Raw genomic sequence first — 25,723 nt, forward strand, 5'->3', positions numbered from 1 at the left:
GCGAATCATGCACAAAATTATGAAACTGAAGCTGTTAACTGGAATTCAAACATCATTATTTAAACCTGTACTTTAGTGGCATATCGCAATGTGGAAAAAAATACCTTTGCAGCAACTTTCAGTCAGACCAAAAAAAAAAAAAAACGGTTCTCACAGTTGACCAGTTGTTTGCCATCGGGCGAATTAAGATGGCCTTGACTAGCTTTGACTTACAGATGACGGAAACCGAGGCCTTATTCACTCCTTGCAGTATCTTACTAAGTGTGTTTAGTAGTTTAACTTGTAGTTTGGATTTGAAATATATCTTTTGTGACACCAGTTCTGGAACTTTTCTGACACACCTCGTACATCTTGGGTGGTCTGACCACAAGTGGACAATTCTAAGTACTGCACTCAAGACGCGCTGAGATGCGACTGCTTAGAACAAATTCAGAGGTGGTTTGGAGGTGGCCACATATGTCCATAGTCTTTTACATGTGTCCTGTGCTGCATGGAAGGACAACCTACTCAACTGACACATCTCATTCTAACAGGTGTGCAACAACAGCACCAACAACAAAAGCCCATACAGATCTGTTACTCCTGTCAAACATTCATCCATCCGTTTTCTATACAGGTTGCCAGTCTATAAGCATCTTTGAGTTTCTTAAAAAGTGCTATATAAAACATATGTTTGTATGTATGTATGTATTATTCTTATTCTTCTTATTATTATAGCAGGGCCAACACATAGTCACCTATGGCTAATTTGGAATCACCACTTACCCTCAGCATGTCTTTGGATTGTGGGAGGAAACCAGAACACCCGGTGAGAACCCACGCTGCACAGGGAAATAATGCAGCCTCCACACAGAAAGACCCCGAGACCTTCAAGCTGTGAGGCACCAGTGCTAACCACCCACCCCATATGTCAAATATATAACATATGGTTTTCCTGGAATGTGCCAGGAAGAGACCCAGGCCATATTGTTTGGATTTCTTCTTCCTTTAATTTCCGGCAGAGAAGGTATGGCAAGTAGATTGTTGCCTCCAGGCGAGAGTTTATTCCTACTTTTCAGAAATCCTCAAGTCCACAAAGAAGGAAATATCAATTTGACATTGGCTATAAACATATAATCAGCATTTAATTGTGGGGCTACTGTTTGTTCGGGGACAATATTATGAAAAAAAAAAACAAAAAAAAGTTCACGGTGAGCTTGTCACTCTATCTTGCATTTTCAGATGATGAGAATGGTTCAAGTTTAGAAACTGAGGATGTGAGCGCAGCCTATCAACTGTTTTGTTTAACCTTTGTCGTACTAAAAGTGTGGTCTTAGAGTTCAAAGTCAGCTACAACACAGATAATGTAATGTGGTTATGTCATTTAAGCTGTTCTTTCCACTAAAATCCCCATTTAGCTTTTTTGTAATCTGTTCTGAACATATAACAGACCAGATCTGCAACAGCCTGTAGCAGCTGAGGTTGTATTATCTAATGAATGCACTGAATGATTTGCAATTGTTCTGTTTCAAAGGCTGAAGGAGGACGCACAATTGTGCTGCTTGATGTGGAAAACCACTGGTTTCTTTGTCAGCCTTTGCTCACTCTGATGATGCACATCACCTCTCAAGAAAAGCATCTGTTTTCACACATTCACTCCACGAATTGTCGGATTCTGTACCCTGACTGTTTCCAATGTATGCGCTGCACATGTCAATTGATATCTCATGACACAATTACACTTAGGTGTTGCTATGCAGCCAACGATATTGTTGCTTAGTACCTATTATCTGCAGAGTTTTCTGCTGTGTTGAATGGCTAAACACGCAAGATTCCCCAAAAAACAACAGCAACGTAGCAGTATGAATCGTCTTAAAAGAGCAAAATCAATGCTTGACACTAAGTGAACGAAGAAGTTAACAAATGATCTGGAGGCTGCTTTGAATCAGTATCACTTCTAAGAACGCCGGTGGTAGATTCACAAATGAGGTGGGTGAGAAGAGGAAGACATTATTTCTTTCTTTGTGGTGATTATTTCTGCATAGTTTAGTGTTCGGGTGTGAGATCAGACCTGGGAGTGGTGGCAATGTCACATTCAATTCACAGAAACTTGTTCAGAATTTCACATCTTACCATCTCTGTCAGTGGTAAGAATCACATGATGGATGGATCTTATGGTACTGTTCTTCATGAATCAATCAAAAGTTATATTTTAGAATATAATGAAGTGATTTAATTCAGGTTCCGTGTACAGACAGTATATATTCTGTGAAACAAAAAGAAGCTTGCAAACCTCAAGGAAAACTCTCATTATAAATAGTAACCTACTTTATTGAACATATATTTATATCATGTACAAATAAAGGAAAGGATTGCTGGAGAGACTTAAAAGGAAAAATTACTTTTCTACAATGTAATTTGATCCCACTGAAGACACCGATCAGCAGCAGATTGAGATAAATCTTTATCATTCCTGAAAGAATGTATTCCAGAGAAACCCCAGAATGTTTTGTCTCCGGATGTTCAGAGGCTTTAGGAAACCCCACAGCAAAGGTGAATCCTTTCAAGGTGGGAGCTTAAGGAAAATGTTTTGAATTACCACACAGATATGTGCAAGTGTTGGAAAAAAAACAGGGTGAAAAAAAAATCCTCACGTTCTTCACGATGGATTCCTCGTGGCAGATCCTAAGATATGTAAATTGGTACAAATGGCTGTGAAGCAAAATAGGATTGTAATTTTCTTCAGTGCATTGTCTAAGTCAAGGGCTGTGGAACAAAAAAAAAGGTTTTGACAATTCAGTGCAGCTGCTGGAGGATGAACGAGGAGATTAGTTACAATCACTGAAACACATCCATTCAGTGTTTCGCTCACATAAAAATCAGCAGCTACAACAATAAAAAAAAAAAAACTCCAAATAGCAACCGTTTTAACAACCTCACATAAAGTGGGTATTTTGGTTTCAACAGTGCAAAGGAAATTGACAGCTTTATGCCACTTCCCACTGTAGCGTGTAAGAGGCTGTTCGGAAGACGACTTATCTGCCAAGTGGTCTGACACACACCAGCAGACCAGCATTCCTAAACCACATGCAGTCGACACGGATTACTGTGTTACAATTTCCTTTTTTAGCGATGCAGATCCATGCTTATCCAGCTTGAAACAACATCTCTTCCCCAGAAATGCTGCTGTTTTAGATGCTGTTGTGTCACATGTGAGAACTTTTCTGATGAAAATGAGATAGACTGAGTTTTTACTGGCTATCATCAGTTTCTTCAGTGGCAGATGGTGAAAGATTTATAAGATGCGAAGATGGAGTAGCACAGATTTTTTCTTTAATATACCATTTTTAACATGAAGACATGCCTGGAAAATGCTCCTTATTGTCTTATTTAGTACTGAAGAAGAAATGAGTTACGCAAACAGCCATGATGAATAAAGTAACTGAAAAACTATCAGATATATGGGCTTTAGAGGATTTAATATCACAGCTTTATGTGTTTTTTTAAATTACCTTAAATTTACAAAAGAAAAGGGTGCGATTGAATGTATTTTAAAGGAACATTAGTTTTCCATGTCAGAAACAAATTGGCAAACAGTGCCAGGAATTCTTCCTGCTGTTCTTTTATGCCAAGTTATCTTCTGAAACAGACAAATACACAGCCTCAGATATCTACTGTGTCATCAGTCACTGATGCTTTATTGTATCCTATCTCAGTGTTTGTCATCTGCTTCAGCTTCACTTGGTGGTTTCGTACTTTTGCTTGCTGACTGTATAAACAACCTCCTGTCATTAAAATATGATGCTCTGATTGCAAAGGTGGCAAAAAAAGATGCACAACCAGGCTCAGCTAATGTCAGAAACAACACATCATCAGCTCTATGCTGTTTTTTTTTCATCACTAACTTAATTTTGAAACAGGCAGATCTTGTCTCAGTTTAATTCATCCTATTCAGGACTTCCATACCATACACAGAAGGTCTTTTGGGGTCCACTGAACCCCAAGAAAGAATGTGTGCAAAATATTTGTTGGTATTCATTATAGACTTTTATACTATGTTACATAAATTTTCTTATAAGTTCACATATTTCTGGTTCCAAATGCATGACAATCTCCCTCTTTTTTTTCTACTTAACAAAAAAAAAAAAAAAGAATACCTGTCACCTAAACCAAATGGCCTACGGTTCAAAAGTCCCAAGAGAGCCCAAAAGTCCTGAACAGGGTTAAAGAGTGATCACTGTGACAAGGTTACTGCAGCTAATATACAGTCGGATAAAAGATAGATGTTGTCTAGATTGAAAGAGAAAAAGACATGGCTAATACTGTCAGCCAAAGTGCTTGTTTTTTCTGGAAGCTAGAATCTCTTACTATGTATTCCAAAGCAGTTCTTAGATTTGGCAAGTCATGCTGTAATGTTTTGAGGATGCAGCGAGATGAATATTCAAGAAATGTAGATTCTAAATTGAGTAATTGATGCAGCTCCCATTTTGCCAGTTCAGATCATTTGGTTATTCTCAGAACAGCTATAAAAGGATGACTAAGTGTGGAACTTGGCACAAATAGCGGCCTTCATGTTCTGTTTCGTGTGTTTCTTCATGTTAGTTTATCACTGTTAATTCCTTTTGTTGGATCATGCTCAGATGAACTTTGAACCCACTGCCCACACACTAAATCACATGCAACTCAGCAGATCTATGGAGACAGGATGAGCACACGATACTGAACCCCCCTTTTGCATCAACATCAACACGGCTACAGTATAAACTTATAGTGGTTTAATAAAACAATTCTGCATTGCAAGACAAAGAAAACAACACATATTGGCACTTTATTAAAGGTCAAATTAATATTAGAATCCGCAACATTTCTCAATTTTAAAGACTCGTTTGGTGACGAGTGGTTACTGGCGCAGCATTTTAATGGTCTGACAGAACCAAGAAAAGCGTGAGTTGTTTTTAAGTGCCTGAAAGGCCTAAATGTAACAGAATTTCCATCTATGTCAGTGATGATATCTACTGTCCTCAAATGTATTCATACCCTTCCACTAAAAAAAGAGGTGAAATTCACAATAGTCACTCAAACAATTAGAAACTAAAAAAAGCAATAATAATTATTTTAAAAAGCTCAATTACAATTTCGTGAAATAAGGCATTGCTTTTGCCTTGTAGTTGAAAAAACAAACAAACAAACAAAAAAAACTTTTCCATATAAATTAGAGCACTTTGCTGATGAGCAGTGGGTCAAAATCCAAACACCTGTCCACAGGTGCAGAAGTCTGATTGAGAGTTACATAAAACACTTGATTGCAGTGATTGGCTCAAAGGGTTGTTCAACGAAATATTAATTTACGGGTCCCATCATGCTTGTTTGCTTGTTTTTTTTTTGTTTTTTTTTAAATATTTCAGTTAACCACAATTCAAAAGCGATGTCATGATTTTCATCACATTTTTATTTATTATTACTTTTGTCAATTTCAAGTTATTTCAGTAACAGCTGTTTATTTTTCTTCTTTAATGGGAGGGTATGAATACATTTGAGGACGACTGTACAGAGTAAAGTTTACAATTATGTGTACAGTATCAATCATGGTTCACGTTCTTTTTAATCTCTGAATGGCAGTAGTAGCAATTAGTTGGTCTGTTTTTTCCCTAACATTTTCTGCTGATTTGGTGTGTCTTCTTGGTCACAAGTATTTACAACAGTACATGTAATATATATAAAGAGCAGGGCAGAAGTTGATATGGATCATAACACGAAAATTATTCATCTCTTAACTACAAGATCTAAATGGTAGTATTAGATGTGGGAGGCCTGACTGCTAGAAATCTTTTTATATCATGAATGCAGTTAATTTATATAGAGTTTAATCTACGCTTAATGGAATAAAATTAAGAAAATTGACACGATCAGCCACAACGTTGAAGGAACTAACCATCATCATCATGTTAAAGTGTAATGTTCTGCTGGGGTAACCTTGGTTACCGTCATTCATGCAGGTGTTACTCTGTCATGTACCACCCACCTACACATTGTTGCAGATCAAGCACAATGAGCACCGCTTCATGACCAAAGGAGAAGCCTGAGAAACATTACAAAAGGTGTTGGGCTGGCTTCCAAAACCCCCACATCCCTAATTGAGTTTTTGTAGGATGCACCTGAACTAACCTGAAGCTCCACCAACACAACCCACAGAACCCAGAGAATCTGCTGCCAACATCCCAATGCCCCAATGCCAGCCACCACAGGATGCCCCCAGAGGTCCCATGTCCATCCCCCAACAGATCAGAACTGTTTTGTCACCATGAGAAAGATCTATACAACATAAGTCAGGTGGTTTTAATGTTGTGGCTGATCAGTGTAGAGAAACAAATTTATTTGTTATCACAATTATCACAATAATCTGCATTGATTTTGACAACTCACACAAAAAAAAACCCCACTGTTAATTGTATGTTTTTTTTTTCTTTCCTCATTAAAACCTGCAACATGTCACAGCCACATTTCATATAAAGCAGGTCATGTCACTTGTAAACACTCATGATACTGTAAAGAAGACATCTGCAGTAAAGCGACATTAAACAAATACATCAGTACTGACCAATGCAGAGCAATAAAAAACCTTTTGGAGGCCTAAGTGTAAGAAAAAATGATATAGAATTGTAAAATTACTTTGTATCATTAATGACAAAGAGTTTCAATAATTCCTCATTTAAAACTACCAATATACTTGTGATTTGCCAGCAATAATAGTCATATAATTATTAAAGGATAATATTGTTATTTTCAACCTGAGCCTTTTTGAATAAATGGGGTAAAGGGGGTATTATGTATTTAAAAAAACATCCATCCATCCATCCATTATCTATACACCGCTCAATCCTCACAAGGGTTGCAGGGGGGGCTGGAGCCTATCCCAGCAGACTCAGGGCGAAGGCAGGGGACACCCTGGACAGGTCACCAGTCTATCACAGGGCCACACTTAGAGACAGACAACCAAGCACACTCACATTCACACCTACGGACAATTTAGAATCACCAATTAACCTCAACATGTTTTTGGACCTTGTGGGAGGAAGCCGGAGAACCCGGAGAGAACCCACGGGGAGAACATGCAAACTCCACGCAGAAAGATTCCGGTGCCCCCACCGGGACGCGAACCGGCAACCTTCTTGCTGCGACAGTGCTACCAACTGCGCCACCTTGCAGCCCTTTAAAAAAACAAACAAAAAAAAAAAAAAAAACGAAAACAGAGAATCAAGGCTCAGGCTAAAATGAACTACTTATCCTTTAAAGACACAACAAACAATATAGTCAACACTTGACAGAGAGAGGCACACATTGTGCTGTACATTCAAACAAACATATTTATATCAAGAAACACGAAAATGGCTTGTTCACCACATCCAAGTATTAAACAACTTCAATAAAATGAATAAGCAATAGCTTAAAAACGCATAACACTGACATGCACAACATGTATTTCTTCACATTCTTAAGTAAATACTTTCATGAGGTCTCCTAACATTCAAAACAGCTGGTATGAATAATAATCAAACATAATTATGTTGTGGTTTAATGGCTGGAATTTATCTATGTATATATAGTTGTAAGCATTTATTTTCTTTACTTTCTTTTTATTCTTACTTCTCAATTTTTATGTGACAAATTGCCATGTGTCAGTTAATATGGAATATAAACCACAAAATGCTGAAACAGAATAGCTTTACTGTAGTGTGACTATACAGATGGTCAAAGCATTCATTTTTTTAATATATAATCTTAAACAAAACTATGATCGTGCTTTATTCTCGAAAGCGAGTTGCAGCGACACCCATCAATATATACAGTGAAGGTTTTATTCTCAGCTGTACTAGTGATTTTATCTGTGTCTGGCTGTGCACTGGGTCAGAGGGGACTGATTCCACTTATCAATCCAGCACAGGTTAGTGTGCTGCTTGATGCAATCCTAACGCTTGAGGTGCACACAAGCGGGGACTTATTTTAAGATGCAACAACGGAAAACAGTCTTGAAACCTCAACAGGAGGCAAAACTGACACGCTCTCCGGTTACACATCGTAGAAAGGCATTTAAAGCAATTGACTGCTCTTCACTGTGCAACTTCATTTTTTTAGTTGAAAATGAAAAAGTGAAAGAGACGCTGACACACTAGCCCCTGGTTGGCGAGCTTTCTTTCAGTGAGCTCACTCAGCAGCCTGTTTATTGACAGGCTGCAAATGTATACTGGATTTCACCTCTGGCTTGGCCTTTTGCCAGTCACCAGGAAATGTTTCTTGCAACAGTTATATAACCCAAAGTCAAACTCAGCGCCACATATGGACCCAAACAGAGTTCAATCAGCAGCTATTCCATTGGTGACTCTGCAGTCGCTTGTCTGTGGCTGCAGGGGAAAATGGATGATACACAGTCCATCCTCTGTAGCACATAATGTTCACAGTTAGAACAGATGGAAATGCAAACTAGGCCATAGTTCCATAATAGTAATTCAGTTAGACCTTAACAAACACACTGGCCATGTTTAAATGCTAAAATCACAGCTGAATGTCTGACTGAAGTAAGAGCAGCTTCTTATAGTATTTCATTTATGTAGAATGACACTGATGCAACTAGTTTAACTTCTGTGCATGCTTAATAACCACTTCAGCCTTTATACAGTGCTTCTACATCTAAGCTAAGCGAACACCATGTGCACTGTTTGTATGTACAGTGTAGTATGCATGTGTATACACCTTTATACATGCAAATATTCTGCCGCATGCCTGTCGGGAATTGATCTTCAAGAGAATTCCTTAGGTTGAGCGTTTGGAGCGCTTCCATTTTGCATTTTCACACTGCTGTCGTTGCACCCAGAGATCTCTGTGTGGCGGGATGTCGTGTAACTTCTCTTTCCTTTGGACAAGGAGTGCTTCCTGCCAGGGCCACCTCCAGCAACGCCATCGCCTTCAGCAGGGTCGTAGACCACCACCACGGTGGTATCCATGCGTGACAGCGTGTACATGCTGCTCTGGCGTGTCGGGTGCAGCCGTGTGGAGCGTAGTTCCAGCTCGTCATAACTGGACACCTTGATGAATGGGCACCAACGAAATGCTCGTTTGAAGCCAGCTCGGAACCTGGTTTCCCATCGAGAGGGAGAACAGAAGCAAACACAGACCAGGTTAAAGAACATATGGAAAAGGAAAAAAAGATCAGTTTAATGGGTGTTTTCCAGTTGACAGTCCATTCATATTTTAATATTTTATTTTTGATAAATGCTACAGGATTTCTGCAACATAAAGCATTGCAAACCATGTATAATACACAATACTATACCAAAATGTAGTGATGAAAAGAAGTCCATCGGTGTGGACATGCAATATTTACAGTGATATAAACCTACAGTATTCGAGATCCTGACTGTTACTCTAAATGCACTGACAAACCAAACAACTTCCGCATTTTGTTTTTGGTTGAGTGATGTCTTGATGTGTCACTGAATGAATTAACATCATAGAACAAAAGATCATCTATCCATCATCTATGCACCGCTTAATCCTCACTAGGGTTGTGTGGGGCTGGATTCTATCCCAGCTGACTTAGGAGGAAGGCAGGAGACACCCTGGACAGGTCGCCAGTCTATCACAGGGCTACACTTAGAGACAGACAACCAAGCACACTCACATTCACACCAACGAGCAATTTAGAATCACCAATTAACCTCAACATGTTTTTGGACTGTGTGGGAGGAAGCCGGAGAACCTGGAGAGAACCCGCGCTTCACGGGGAGAACATGCAAACTCCACGCAGAAAGATCCCAGGCGTCCTAACTGGGACGCGAGCCAGGAATCTTCTTGCTATGAGGTGATGGTGCTAACCACCGAGCCACTGTAGAGCCCTTCAAAAGATCATGGACAACACAAAGAAGTACTGCATATATGAGTGCATAAGTGTGTTTAACAATGAAACTCTAAGAAATTCATGAAGAGAAGGTAACAAACATCGTAACAAAACTTGATAAACTTGGGTTTTTAATTGTTTAATTGTTGAAAGCTTATTTGTTTTCTGTCTCTGACCTTATGAGAAAATGACTTAATCCCCAAATTGTTTCTTCTTTCAGAGTTTTGGGAAAACATGTAATGACACCTAATTTAGTAATAACACAATCAATTGTGTAATGGGGATAGTGTTTAAGTGGGGCGGTTTAGTTGTAGTGCTGTGAATCAATAAACTGCATTGATTTCAAAGCCATGATCAGTTCTGCTTATCGGTCCAATCCTTCATTGATTTCCTTATACATTCCTGATCAATTTTGTGTGTGGAAAAAGAGAAGGTCTCCACAGGTTTTCAGTGTCAACTGAGCTGTTATAAATGTCTGAGTCTCACACAGGCTAAAGCAGGTTATGTACTGAGGTAACCTGATAAAACTCTTGTACTGTTGAGAAGGGCTGCAAACCCTTTCACTGCAGATGTTCCGCTTATTATTTACCCTCCCAGTGCAGCAAGCCTGAAAAGGTTCTGCTGGCTGGGAGCTCATGGCCGTGTCGAGCTGACTGTAGCTTGAGTTGGGAAGCAGTGGCCCTTGTGTGGAAAGTTTCAAACACATCCAGGAATTTAAGAAAGAGGTTTCAGCCTATTGATGGTGTTTCCACTCTTGCTTGACTCATTTTATGGACATTATCGCTAGCACTGTTGTGAAATGAAGGCGCACTTTGGACTGTGTCTTCCATTCTGCTGCACTCAGTTTGATGCCAGCAGTACAGAGTGTTCAGAGTTGGAGAAAATATGCCAGCATCAATAAAAGGTGTACAATTCTGAGGAGCTGGACTATTTGGAACCAGCTCTCAGCTTGATTCCCATCCCTATTCAGTTATAACACTTCATTTGTCATTGTTGTGACTCACCTGCTGTTGAGGCAGCAGTAGATGATGGGGTTGTACATGGTGGAGCTCATCGCCAGCCACAGCACTGACAGGTACACCTGCTGGATGTATTTCCACTTGCTCAGACGCTTGTTAAGACCCGTCACAATGAAGTAGATATGGTACGGCAACCAGCAGAGGGCAAAGGTCACCACTACAATGATCATCATCTTCACCACCTGCAGCAGAGGAAGTGAGTGAGGGTGAGAAGCATTCAGTCATCGTTATAACACGCGCATAGGGAGCTGTATGTAAGACAGAGGACATTACGCTGGAAATAAACAAAACCTGCCACTGTTTATAAAAAATGCAGAATATCTAGTGAAGAGAATGTGGTGATTATAGCTTCTTTCAGTTGCTGAATAGCAACCTTTTGGTAGCACCTGGAACTACAGGGAACAGACGGATGCAATACTGCAATGGAAACTAAGAAAGTATGTTCCAATCCCACTTATTTAATAGCGAGTTTCTGATCCAAATCTAAAGGAATACTTTGTCCAATGAGTGCGTATTTCAGAGAACTTCAATCGAAGTACCACTGTAACGTAAAGTCAAAACTGTGTCCTGTGTATACTTCAAGAGATGCGACAGCAGGTAAATTAATTGAATCCAAGAGCCTCTTGGGAACAAAATCCATCCACAAAACTGTGGCTGCTCAGAGGTAGGCTGGAGAGTTATGGTTAGCAGAGACACCACCGGAGACAAAACAGACATCATCGAGTCCCTCCTGAAATCTAAACAGAGGTCCTGGTACCCTTTGTTTTAAGCGCTTGTTGCAAAGAAGTTTATGGTGTCACACCAGCCATACTGTAAACTGCACAAGGTGGCTGTTAAACAGTGGTGAAGTATTTAGTCAGAATTTTAGCTTGATGGTAGCGTGAACGTTAAACGGAGGCTCTCAGGAAGATATGATCCAACTTAAAAGTGAACTTGGAGACCAAAGAAGTTTTTATGCTTGCAGTGTAAATGTTTGCATTGCATGTAATGTGTTCTATTGCCAAAGAATCCTCCAACAGTGTGTTAGAGACATTTAAAGAGAGATGCTTAAGGCAAAGGTCCAATGTTGAATGATGGCGGAACCTTAATTTATGTTATTTAGGTTTCTTGACAAACCCGTTTCACTGTCAGTTGATAATAACCAGCTTGCATCTGAAGGTTTCCTTTTGCAGCACAAGCAACAGCTACCTGAGTAAGACTATGCATCTTATGCCAATGTTTACATCTTAAAGTCTACATTCTATTCAACAAACCTCAAACCCAACAATACATTTGTCCATCTCTCAGTAGCCCATTTTCTCCTACAAAACACATAGACCTTTAAAAAAAAGTGTGGGAAAAAAAAATATTATTAAAGGCACTATAGAATTTTGTAAAGCAGATGGCTTTCCATTTGTCAGGGACTATTTTCAGAAGTGTATTAATACACATTGGATGTTTGAGCAAAGATTCATGACAGCAGGATGGTATATGAGAGATTGACTCAAAATAAATTTCAGTGCTCATATCCATGGCAATGAAATCGCATCTCATGCTGCTTAACAATGATGTTATGATTTTAATAGTTCATGGATATTTTACTGTGGCAGAGAGGAAAACAGCGATCAAGCATTGGCTGCACAGGCAACATACAGTATATTAGCTTAGGATTAATAAATGTGACAGAACAAAGTGCTGGAAGTCTTGTTGCACTGTTTGGTTTCTTGTTAATGCACTCTTTTAAAAGGCTAAGCTGTCGCATTATTATGAAAAATGTCTAGTTTCTCAATAGGCTAAATATGTAAATAGACTTGAGGAAGGAGACACATTTCCCAAGTGCTCTTAGGTCTTGTTTAAACAGTCCAAATTTGGGCTGCTCGAGCCCTCAGTGATATACACTCAAAAATTTTACGTGTATACACGCATGATATTTTATATAAGTCTGGATTCTAAAACATTTAAAGTATGCATTTGTTTCAACAGTCTTTAAGACATACTGTTTTGGCATACACATGTAGAACATATGCATAGAATGAGTGAATTATTCGCAATTTTCTGCAAAATACTCATAACTTCTGTGTAAACATTCCATCCCTCTCCATAGATGCTGGCACTCAGACCTGTTCCCAAACTTTTCAGCCCCGAATCCCCAAAAGTAACAGTGCCAGAGACTTGTGACCTCCAGAGGTGGATGAAGCATACAAATGTTTTGTGCAGCCTTGCAGTAAAAGGCCAATCCAAACACAGGCATAGCACAAAAAACCACAACGGCCCAACAACCATAATATTATTTTATAGTTGTACAGCCTAGTAGCAGAATAAATCAGTCAAAGTAATCTCAGTGGATAAACTGCAGTACTGAGTACATACAGTATGTAGAAGCTGCAGACACACTGTTCTTTAAAAAAATCTTTTGTAACAATTATAGCTGGAATATGCTATTGGTGGTTTTGGAAATGAACATGTATCATTCCTCAAGTGTTTACAGTAACGTACAGTCTATGGTGGCCAACATTCTGTGCGTGATGTGAAAGACAAACTCCAGACTCTTCTTCACACAGCTACACAACATTCAAAAGACATCCTGTATAGTACAGAATGTTTAAAAGAAAAAAACGGCTAGATTCAAATTGTTATATGCTTAGTGATAACAAGAAGGAAGCAGATGAAGACGAAAGGGTTAAGGACCAATTTAAAATGGTAAAATTGGTCCTTTGCTGAATTAGTTTTTAAGCCAAACTGAGGCTATCAGATTGGGAAATGTAAAACAGAGGACCCATTGGAGCTCATCATGCTCTGGAATATTCATCTTCTCATTAGAAGTCTCCCAGAGTCAGTATAAAGAGGCAAAAAAATGAATTAATGTGTATCCAGAATTGTTAAAAACCCAGGGGCAGTATTTTGAGTAACCTCTAGGTTATGCAGGAGTCCAAACAGATAAAAACAAGAGTTCACAGCATCGTGAAGCGTGCTGTTGTTTTCAAAGACAGCTGCAGTCTGATGTCAGTGGTTTATTTTATATTTGGTAATAAACAACTACCAAGGTATCAATCAATACAAATCAAATTTGGACAAATAAAATTGGGGGACAATAAAAGAAAGCTGGGACTCATCAGCATGAGCATGGAAATTAATATTGTGTTTCTAAATATTTCACTTGCATCGAATTCAATATTGTGTTCAGGACCATACATGCATAGGGGCAGAATTGCAGCATGTAACAGGTGGAAGACAAACTTGTAAGAACAAATCCAATTAAGACCCCATCTGTGACACCAAGAAAGCCTTTAAAGAAGCTGCAGTCCAATGTAAGTGGTTTCTTTTAAATTTGATAGTATCCAGCAACGTTATCAAGTTGAAACTCAGTGTAGATGAAATTGGGATCAGTAGGACTAAACACTAGTTTTTGGGGGACAGAAAGCTGGGAATCATCAGCACAGGCATGGAAATTAACAGTGAGTTTAGGTCACAGATGTGTGACAGTGGCAGCCTATAAACGGCTGGATGACGAACTTCTACCAGAAAGATAAGAACTAATCCAATTAAGAGCTCTATCTGTGACACCAAGTCATTATTCAAGATGGCCAATTAAAATAGAAGAGATGACAGCAATGAAAACAGAGTTCAAATACAAAAATAGAACAGCAGTCAGTCAGCTAGGAACAGTAATCAATGGTCTCTCTCATATCGGCTGATTTAGTGCTATGAACACAAAAAAAAGCCAGATTTGAGTCTTCCATAAACACAGTTGTTGTTTATGAAGTAAATATAGTAACTGTTCTAAAATCTTTCTATTTTTAAAAATAACAACTAAAAATGACACTGTAAGATGGAGATAATGTGAGGCCTTAAAATGTGAAAAAAAAGAGGATACCGTGATAACAGTGTTGACGGACTGATTCATTCAAAGTGGGTGAACGTTTACAGTTCTTATCAGAGATCTCAGTTCTGTGGGCTGTACATCTTTTCAGAGTTTAAGCCTAATCCTCTTAAGCCCCTGCTTATGAATTGATTAAGAAACTCACATTTTGAACTGATGGTTTTACCTAAAAGTCTCGAAACGTGGCTGTTAGGATTGTATCAAGTCACACTTGTTCACTATAGCAACAATACAAATATTCCGACAAAGCACCGACTGACAACTATATTTCCATTTGTACAGGCTTTACAAAAGGTGCTACAACATATTCAATGTATGTTGTTGAACTGCGACAAAGCCACAAAAATTTGAAATTGACTATTGCGTAACTCTTTCTCATATTAAAAGCTCTGTGGCACAAGAAAGTGCTTTTCTGAAGTAGTCATCAGCCAGAGCTTTCTATATCATGCAGGTCATCTGGTGTTGACCTTTTAAAAATATCAAGGTTCAACTCCAAAACTGGAGAAGTACTTTTTTTTATTTTTATGCTCCTGTGAACTGGAACTGATTGCCAGATGATCTGAAATGTGCTCTGTCAGTTCCTTTGCTGCTAAACATGAAACTGTTGTACTGAATATGACATAAACCAATGATGTCTGTAGTAATAACTTTTGTTTCTTTGTGTATTCAGACATGCTTTGTTGTTATGTCTCAGTACATCCTGAGCAAATAAATTGAACGAGTTGCTTCAAGTCTTAAATTTGATTCAATATGTTTTCCAATTTAAACAACAACCTACTTTTTTGTCTATTCCTTCTAGATCAACACATTGATGTGATGATGCTGATGAAGGTCTGAATAGGTTTTAAAGTGACTTTAAACTTGTATGTTTTGTTGACCCATCATTCCACCCCAACCTCCTCCCTTGTTATGTTGCACTCCTTCTCTCATCGATGCTATGGCTGCTTGAATATTGCGTCACTTAATTGTAAACGTGTTTTTTTGGGTGAACTTGCTAACGCAGACAAGCTTTCAGAGAGTTCGAGCCTTCAACAGCCGTAGGAAATTATTACAATTTACATCTCCAATTGTTACAAAACTCAGCCACTCGCGTGCTGACGAGGACCACAGGGCGGGATCACATTACACCTGTTTTAAAGTCGCTGCATTGGCTCCCCGTCCGCTTCAGGATCGATTTTAAGGTTCTTTTATTCATGTTTAAGTGTCTTAACGGCCTTGCGCCAAGCTATTTATCTGACCTGCTTTTACCGTATCGACCCTCACGGATCCTGAGGTCCTCCGGCAGTAGCCTTCTATCCATTCCAGCAGCAAGAACTAGAACCCACGGTGAGGCGGCATTTAGCCACTACGTTCCCCACCTGTGGAACAGCCTGCCGGACAGCCTCAGGACTGCAGATATTTTTAAAAGAAGGTTAAAGACACACCTTTTTATTCAGGCTTTTAATTGAACTTTAATTCTTTTTACATTCCTATCATTTATTTTTCTTTATCTTATGTATTTTACTCTTTTAACTTTCATTTTATCTTACATAGGGCCTTTTATTCTTAAAGTTTTTAGTTTTATTTCCAGTGTTTCCTTAGGGGGGTCCTCCACACTGGGGGCTGTGTGCGGTCTGCTATTGGGGGTTCTGTCTACGGGTCCCTTTGGCCCGGCTGATTGGGGGACTACCCACCTGGTTGTGGGGATCCCCCTGTCTGCCGGGTCGGAGGCCGGGTGCTGGCGCCCCCAGTGGTCATGGTCTGCAACTCCTCCCGGTGTGGACGGCCCCAATGGTAGTGTTTCCCACAATCCCTCAGTGCCATGCCACGCCTCTTTTAGTCTAGTGGTGAGTGTGTGTGTGTGTGCGTGTGTGCGTTTGCTGTATGTGTATGCATGGAGGGGGGGAGGGACGGGTTTATTTTATTTTTTAAATCTTGTAATGTTTTAAATTGTCATGTTTTTAAATGCTTTGTTGCTTTTAAATGCTGTAAAGCACTTTGTGTTGTTGTTGTACACGAAAAGTGCTACATAAATAAAATGTGCTTGATTGATTGATTGATTTAGGACACATCTGTGTAACTATAATTAATAAGTATATAACCGCATGTTTTTTTAAGACATCCCAATTCCAATTTCTTTGCTTCATCCTGAACAAACTGGCTTGCTGTAGGAAACAACTGACAGTAATTACTTTGTACAATGAATTTCTCTGAGTTTTTATCTCTGTTCCTGATAGAGGTCATACGCACCATTTATCTCCAACATCCAACATTTTTCTTTTGTGTTCTCATGAAAGACCTCGCACAGCAAATAAAAATGAGCCACAGAGAGCAAAACAAAGAGTAGCTTTCTTTATGTTGTTGTAATTTCCTGTGCAGTGCTGGGTTTTAAGGTTAATGTATGTGTGTATTAAGGTTAGAAACAATGATGTCATCTCAGGACTGAGGTCACTTTCTAGGTTGCGGGAAGACAGACAGCATTAATTATAAACTCACAATTTATTAATTTCTGGATGACACTGCTCTGGGACATTAAAGGCGAGATAAATTACTGCAATAAAGTCATAGCCGAGGGCTTTGCGCGGTTTGTCCTCGAGAAAATATCTAAATTCTTTCCAATTAGTGCGGTGAGACAAAAAGAAAAGGAATCCTTTCATAAATAGAGGAAAACAAAATGTACTTTGCAAGGAAAATGAAAATGAAAGAATGAAAGAAAGAAACACATCAATCAGCCGCAACGTTAAAACCGCTGACAGGTCAAGTGAACAGCATTAATAAGTTCATTACAATACAAAGTTTTTTTGGGTAAACCTTTTTGTTCTGGCATTCATGTGGATGTGATTCGTACCACCCACCTGAACACGGATGCATACCACTTCATGATGACAGCAACAGAATACCCCAGCAAGACAATGCATCCCTCCACACTGCTTAAGGAACATGAGAAAGCGCCCAAGCAGTTCACCTGGCCTCCAAATTCCCAAGATCTCAATTTGCATCTACAATCAAGTCCAGTCCAGGGAGCCCTAACACCACAACCCACAGGACCCAAAGGATCTGCTGCCAATGTCCTGATGCCAGAGACCACAGGATACAGGTCCTGTGTCCACGCCCTGATGGGTCAGAGCTGTTTTGGCAGCACGAGAAGGGCCTACACAATGTTACGCCAATCGTTTTAATGTTGTGGCTGGTCAGTGCTTTACTAGCCCTTATCTAAATGAAATACTGTACATAAAAAATGCACAATTTTTTTTTTTAAAGGAAAATCTGTTGCATTCAGGAATCTCAGTTAATAGAAATGTAACCCATCAACAATAAATTGCACGTGAATGTACAAATTTGTCTGAATATATCACATTCAGAGAGCCTCAGATGGCTTTTCCAGTAGGCTGGTCTTGAATATCCTACGTAAATGGGCTCAGACAGAGCAGAGAGAATAAGAGATGAGTGAAGGACAAATATAGGGAATTTCCATATAGCTGAGCAGACCTCAAAGGGATGATGTCAATTCTCTTTTCACCACTTTGATGTTTCATGATTGCTATACTACAAAGACCTGTGAGGAAAAAAAAATCTAATAATAGTAATGAAAAAAGAGTCAGATAGTAATAACAGTACTGTACCCAAGAGTCTTACAGAGCAGAGTTACTGATTCCATTGTTCTGTGATACCAGGTGAGACGACAACATGTGACTTACCAATCAACACGTTTCTGATGAGAGTTTGTGGTTCTATTGACATGTTCTTAAATGCCAGACACATGATGTACATTCAGGAGAAAAAGAAGAATCTTCGTATGCACAGAACATCCAACAAGCTAACCCACACTTAAACCTAATCAACCTTTTGGTAAATCTCTGCATGCCTTTTTTTTCTGATATCAAAAAAAAGATCAATACCACTGTCTGTTTCTTCAATATGGAGCTACAGCTATCAGCAGCATGTTGTGGCTCTATTGGCTTAAATCCATTAAAAAAACAAAAAAACAACAACAACCAAAAAAAAAACAAGTGCACAAATGACACATTTTGATTATAAAACAGGTGGGCATCTTTGAAACAGAAAAGAGTCATTATCAAAATGATGCACACTTACAGGTACACACTCCTCTTAGTGGTAGGTTAGCTAAAGTAATACATCCATCCATTATCTATATAGTGCTTAATCCTCATTAGGGTTGCGGGGGGGCTGGAGCCTGTCCCAGCTGACTTAGGAGGAAGGCAGGGGACACCCTGGACAGGTCACCAGTCTATCACAGGGCCACACTTAGAAACAGACAACCAAGCACACTCACATTCACACCTACAGACAATTTAGAATCACCATTTAACCTCAACATGTTTTTGGACTGTGTGGGAGGAAGCCGGAGGACCCAGAGAGAAACCACGCTGCACAGGGAGAACATGCAAACTCCACGCAGAAAGATGCCGGGTGTCACCTTCGAGCTGTGAGGCAGCAGTGCTAAGTTGTTAGATATCACTTTGGGGAGAAACAGTACTGAATTGTAATTGAAACAAACATGTATAAGCAGGGATCTGCCAGGAGGAACCTCTGACTTCAAGTTCCATCTCACCACTCTCAGTCAATTTAGCACCACAGCAGGTGAAGCTCCTTAGCAGCTTTACTGGTGCATGACCTTGGGCAGTGTGTCTCCATGGCAAAAGTGAGAAATACTTTCTTCTTGTTAACAGGTTTGTTAGTTTTCTTCTTCCCTTGCAGCAAAACGTATGTGAGGTCATGCTTCTTGAAGGCATTGACAGCAAACATCTGCATTCGTTCTGGCGCTTCACAGCAAAATCTTTGCTCACGATGAATACGAAAATAGAGCGTCTCAAGAGCAAACAGCTCCTTACGGCTGCCAATCTAGTGAATGCAAGACATGAACGAGAAAAAGAGAGGGAACCCATTCCTAGCCAGTTCAGTTCAGTTTAATGAGACCATTCTTATGAGCATTGCTTATACCATTACATGCACTGGTTCAGACACACAGATGAGACATGCAGGGGTGGAATAGTTCTGGAAACTGATAACATAAATGTCATCCGTGTCTTTAAATCGGACATGGTGGAATTTCACAGGTTTATTAACCAGGAGAGACAATTGCAAGCAGTTGTTTGACCTCAGCAGTTATTATTGTCTAACCCTTGGTCTGAGTGTGGAACCTCAAGTGCTTGTATTCAGTCCCACCTCTTCAATACAAAAGGTCAATCTACACTGAATCGACCCATAGCAACATGTCTACTCTAAAGGCTTTTTCATATCAGCTCTATTTCTTGAGGAACAAAAAGGACAGCAAAATTTTCTAACTAAATATTAAGGTGCACACAGGATGTAAGGGATTTCATTTGTTCCTAGTTGGTGTTTGATGGAGAAACTTACATGTAAAAGTCAGCCTGAAAGTAGAATATTGTACCTGAAGAGTACAAAGTGGGATTCAGATTATGCTGTATACATCGTTTAGTAATAACATTTAAACATGAAAACAACTGTTCACCATTTACTTTTATTATGATTAATTATTTTCCTTTAAAAAATGTATTTACTACTGATGTGATATATTCTTGGCATCAAAGGCCCCACTTACTCTCACAGACATTTTTACGGTATGTATTTTGGCTAAAATAGACCTCTAGGTTATATTATGAAATTCTTCCACACAGCCCTGAGAAAGCGTGTAATGTGCCAAAATACTGTATCCAACAGAAGTAGACCTATGGACTGTGTCTATCGGCATGTCTGCATAATGGCTCCACATGGAAAAGAACTGCCAGAGAAATTGAAAATTTTGATTGTGTAGCTTCAGATGGAAAAGGATGCAGGAATCTTGGTGACCAACTTAAAACCAGTGGGAACACAGCTGCACCTGTAATCAGGATGTATAGGAATGTATAGAACGAGCCATAGTGCCACTCATAAGAGCTGCAATGGTTGTCTTCCTAAAAAGGTGATGCAATGGACAGTGTGCTATTTGTGCAATCTAGCTGTGAAAAAGAAAAACTTGGAATGGAGTTAACAACGGAAATCGTAGTTTCTGATAACGCAGACAGTGTGAACGACATGTCAACTTCTGTGAAAGGCATCCCAGAAAAATATCGTTGGTTGCTGTTTGGGATACAACTGCAAGATTTGCAAAAGAGCATATAAAGAAGCCTGATGAATAAGAGAACCATTTTTTATTTATTTTTGGTGAGATGAAACCTTGAGGCTTTTTTTTTTTTTTTTAAACACAGATGGGGTCCAGCATGTTTGGTATGAACTGGGCCAGGACTACCACACTGAATGCATAATCCTGACAGTAAAGCACAACAGTGGTAGTGTGATGATAGGGAGCTGCATGAGTGCAAAAGTTGTGGGGAAGCAACATTCATAGATGACACCTTCGCTCTACTGGTGGATGTCTCAAAAGACTGGCACAGACCAGACTCCTGGTCTGTAGAAGCTTGGGAGAAGTTTGTAAAACGGAAAAAAGTGAAAACTTTGACCTGGCCAAGAATGTCTGCTGAGTTGAATTAAACAGACCACTTTTAGAGCATTTTAAAGAAAAGGGCAGAACAACACAACCTCTCCAGCAGAGAAATCATTGAAAGAAGTCCCTGAATAACGCAATAACATCTTTCAAGAAATGTGGCATCCTCCATGCGAAGGAGGATTGATTCTGACATCAAAAATAAAGGTGGACGGGGCGCTGCTATAGCTCACCTGGCTGAGCTGGAGTCCCATGTGCAGGGCTACAGTCCCAACGTGGAGGTCATGGGTTCGAATCCCGCTCATGACCCTTTCCCACATGTTCTCCCCTACTTTCCTGTCTCTTTCTCACTAACACTATCCAACAAAGGCCAAAAAAAAAAACTTTGAATAAAAAAAATAAAGGTGGACACACAAAGTACCAAAAAAATAAAAGCTCTGCAATAACTACTAAGTAACTAATAAGTACAGGTTTTGTGACTTTTGTTGCGCTGAGGTTTTATTTTCTGATATTGTAAATCTAAATTGATAGTTTTTCATTTTAGATCGAAGCAGGCACCCTACTGTTCAAAACAGAAGTGATGTAATTATTGGTAAAGGTTATATTTTCAAATCATTTGACTGTAAGTAATATTGCACAGGGCTGTGGATACTGTAAATTAAAATATTGTAGGTTCTCAATGGAGTCTTTAAAGGTGAAACTAGCAGCTCTCTGTACAGTTGTTGTACAGGCCCTGCAATAGACTTTATGAACCAGTAAGACTGCAGATATTTTGTTGTTTTCAAGAGAAACTTTAAAGAAGCTTTAGTAAACACTTCACTAACTTTTCATCCAAAATCTCTATCGCTGCAGCATTTCACATTTAAATTAAAATGAGGAGTGAAAAACAAATTGAAGAAGATGAGGGAAACATATTAGTTTGACACTAATTTGCTTTTCAAAAGCACAAAGTAATGAAACTGACACACTAATGAGCTTTTAAAAGCATTAATTCAGTTAGACCGTAACCGAAACAGTCTTGGGGCTTGTCCCGTCACTAGATTAATGTCCCTTCATTACTCCAGTAAATGACTACACATTAGTTATCTTCAAATCAGAATGAGATCCGCCAACAATCTGGAGTATACATGTGCAAATTTTGTGTCTGAATGCAAGTGACTGATTAAGCAATAGAGGAACACATTCAGTAAAAGCAAACCAGGGAATGGAGAAATAAAGAGAACAAATCAAAATAGAATGGCTGGAGAGTGAGTCTTTAAATCACTAAGAAAACTATTTCCAAGAATCCCTCAGTGCAATCCCATCCACAGAACCTGAGTAGAACAGTGAATACAAATGCACTTTTTTTTTTTTAAGTTATTTTTTTTGGCCTTTATTGGATAGGACAGTCAAAGGAGAGACAGGAAAATGAGTTGCAGCAAAGGGCCACAAGCGGGATTTGAACCCACCACCACTGCATCAGAGACTATAGCCCCTGTACATGGGTCGCCAGCGCAACCAAGTGAGCTATAATGGCAGTCCGTACAAAAACCCTTTGAAGAAAGTTTAATCCCACTTGGATGACATTCCACACAGTAAGGCATTTGTTTTAACTTAATTTGTTTTTTTAAAAAAATAGATAAAAAGTTAAATCTAACACGTCCCGCACTGACAAAAATGTTGCACATTTAATAGTATTTAATATTTAGTGGAAATTTTTGTTGGGTTTTTTTTGGGGAAGAACGTTTTTTGGAGTCATCCATCCATTACCTATACAGCACTTTGTTCTCTGTAGGCTCACGGAGTCTATCCCAGTTGACTCAGGGTGACGGTAGGGGACACCCTGGACAGGTCGCCAGTCTATCACAGGGCTGCACTTAGAGACAGACAACCAAGCACACTCACATTCACAACCTATGGATAATTTAGATTTACCAATTAACCTCAACATGTTTTTGGACTGTGTGGGAGGAAGTCGGAGAACCCAGAGAGAACCCACGCTGCACGGGGAGAACATGCAAACTCCACACAGAAAGACCCCGAGCTGAAATTTGAACCCAGGACCTTCTAGCTGTGAGGTGCTCTCTAATAATTCAGGGGGTCTGAATTAAGTAAAAAAAAATCTTCCATTCAGCAATGAATTACACCTGCAATAAATGTCGCAGTAGAAGCCTTTGTCAGGGTGTGAAAAAATTACATTTCTGTTTAACACAAGGTGAGAAGAGTTAGCAGAGCTGCAGAACACAAACCCAGCGCTCACTCTCAGTAGAATGCAGCTCATATTGCATTATAGTGCAGCTTGGTTAATGACCCCCCTTCTGTGATTTTCAGTATGAAACAAGCCGGGGAGCTCCTCTGTGCACACTTGTGCCTTTTTCTCTCAGGACAGATAGATTTATTGACACCTGTCCTCCTGGGATTAGAACAATCCAATTATTTCTGCATGTTAGTGTGACACTGTGGCTTAACACTGTGGTATTTCACTTCTGGGGAAAAAAAATAAAAAATGGTAGCGATAATCCATCCCAATCTTTACATCCCCACACAGAAAAGCAGCACTTCACACTCCAGGCAGAAAGAAGATGGATGATCGATAGTGCTTTCAACACAGGTCGAGCAGAGATTGTCTTTGAGCGAGGTATGGCAATCTTATGGCAGGTCATTTGTGCTGCTTGTCAGACTGACATTTCGAACGCAGAGCCCCGGGCATGAGCTTAAAATAGAGCACCTGTGGCGTGGAGATTGCGGCGGGGTGGATTAACTCAAAACAACAGACTGGCAAATCTTTCTTTCAATAAAGATGATGAGGAATGACAAAAAGATGGAGGTTTTTTTGTGACATTCTATCACCTCACAGAACCGTGACAGCCGCACTGGAAATTTGTCATTAAGGTCAAACAATAAAAAAAATTCTTGAGAATGATCTTAACAAATAATATTTCTCTTCAAGGGTTATTTTGGTATGATATTGCCACTTTCTTTTGTATTAATTCAGTTCATTCATTCCTCTCTGCCCTGTCCCTAACTAAAATACACTACTTCATCAGTTCCTTTGAGTGGGTTACAGCTGTTTTAAAGGGGCAGCTGTTTCTGTTTCAAACATAGGCTACCATTTAAAATACTGGTCACCAATATGATATCACAACAGGCTGCTTAAGGGCTCCACATGGCTGTACAAGCTGCAGTCTAGCCAGAGCTGAGTGTAACAGGCCTAGCAAAGACAACACTTCTCTATAAGCATCAATGTCTCTTTTAATGATCACTTCAAATGTATAATTTGCTACCAGCCCAATACAATGTGTGGTTCAGGCTTGTGTCTCTGGTTCAGACTGAAATATATGAAAAACATAAAACTGATTTCCATGATATTTTAAGCACAAACTCCTAAACTCATAAGAATCTTGCTGACTGTGTGAAAGCACTGCCATTTCTCCTAGCACAACCATAAGGTTGACATTGTAGAATTTTGATTGAAATAAATCTATTGGGTAGATAGTTGTCGCATTTATCCCTCTTGTCAGGATGAATTGTTGTAACCTTGAATCTGGTGGCAGCATCAAGTCAAAATTGAATTTTTCCCATCAAAGACTTTCCTAACTAAAAACACCACATCTACTTTGTCCTTAGTGCTGCTAAGCAAATATTAGCTTCTCAATACAGTAAATAAGAATAGCAAATATGGAAATCATTGCCCCTGTGCACTAGTTAACATGCTGATGTACCATTTATCTTAGTATCGCTGTGCCCCGAGACCCACTGAAGCGAGAATGAAAGAAAATAGCTAAAAATTTAAAATTCTATGCCAGTAAGGGCAACATTCGTCTGTCAACTACAAAGGGACAGAAAGCCAATGCAGTGGTGGATATGCAAGTTCAGTTTTCGATTCTCTATATGAGTCCAAGGCATACACAAAAACAACTTCATGTTCACATTGTTGGAGAAAGTTATGCTCCCATTTACACAATGTTTACAAATGAGCAAGCCACTCGCCAACTTCGGAGAGCTGACAGTAATGAGCAAGAAGTAGTCGAGGCGTTGCTACGTGATTTATTTGCTTCCAGAGTCTGCGCTGTTGGCAGGGCCGGCCCTGACCAATTTGGTGCCCTAGGCAAGACTGTAGTTGGCGCCCCCAAGCATCACAGTGAATTTCACCTGTAATTTTCATACAGTAACACAAACTGTATGCACATATTCAAGCTTTTATGTAAGTATAAACAACACACTAAATGAAACTGAAGAAACAAGTGACCTAAATGAAAAATACAATATAAATATGGCATCTACAAATATAAAAAATGTTCTACAGCTTGTTTATTTTCTACTATCTACAGAACAAAGGGCTGTGGACCACTGAGGAATCTGACGACGAACTGCTCTCATTTTATTTTAAATCATTTTTGATAAAAAGAAAGATGTTTAGTTTTGCTGTAAAAGGTTTCAGGTGTTGAATAAAAATGTGAATGACCTGTTTGTCACTCATTGTCAGTTACTTAGTTTAATGATGAAGCTCTCATTTTAGGATGTAGAGCTCAAAAAATTCAAAGGGTTAT

At 39.3% G+C, this 25,723-nt stretch overlaps 1 protein-coding gene across 1 annotated transcript in view; it reads right to left on the reverse strand.

The window, feature by feature from the left end:
• Window positions 1-8,774: 8,774 nt before the first annotated feature.
• tacr3a (tachykinin receptor 3a) overlaps window positions 8,775-25,723 on the reverse strand; it is a 29,082-nt gene continuing 12,133 nt past the window's right edge. Inside the window, exons 4-5 of the mRNA XM_008298698.1 lie at window positions 10,876-11,072; window positions 8,775-9,108 (exon numbers count right to left, since the gene is read on the reverse strand). Of these exons, the coding sequence (XP_008296920.1) occupies window positions 8,775-9,108; window positions 10,876-11,072 (531 nt within the window). The remainder of the gene's footprint in view (window positions 9,109-10,875; window positions 11,073-25,723) is intronic.

The sequence above is a fragment of the Stegastes partitus genome, unplaced genomic scaffold (assembly GCF_000690725.1).
Source record: "Stegastes partitus isolate 25-593 unplaced genomic scaffold, Stegastes_partitus-1.0.2 Scaffold29, whole genome shotgun sequence".
In the NCBI taxonomy this organism is placed as follows: domain Eukaryota; kingdom Metazoa; phylum Chordata; class Actinopteri; family Pomacentridae; genus Stegastes; species Stegastes partitus.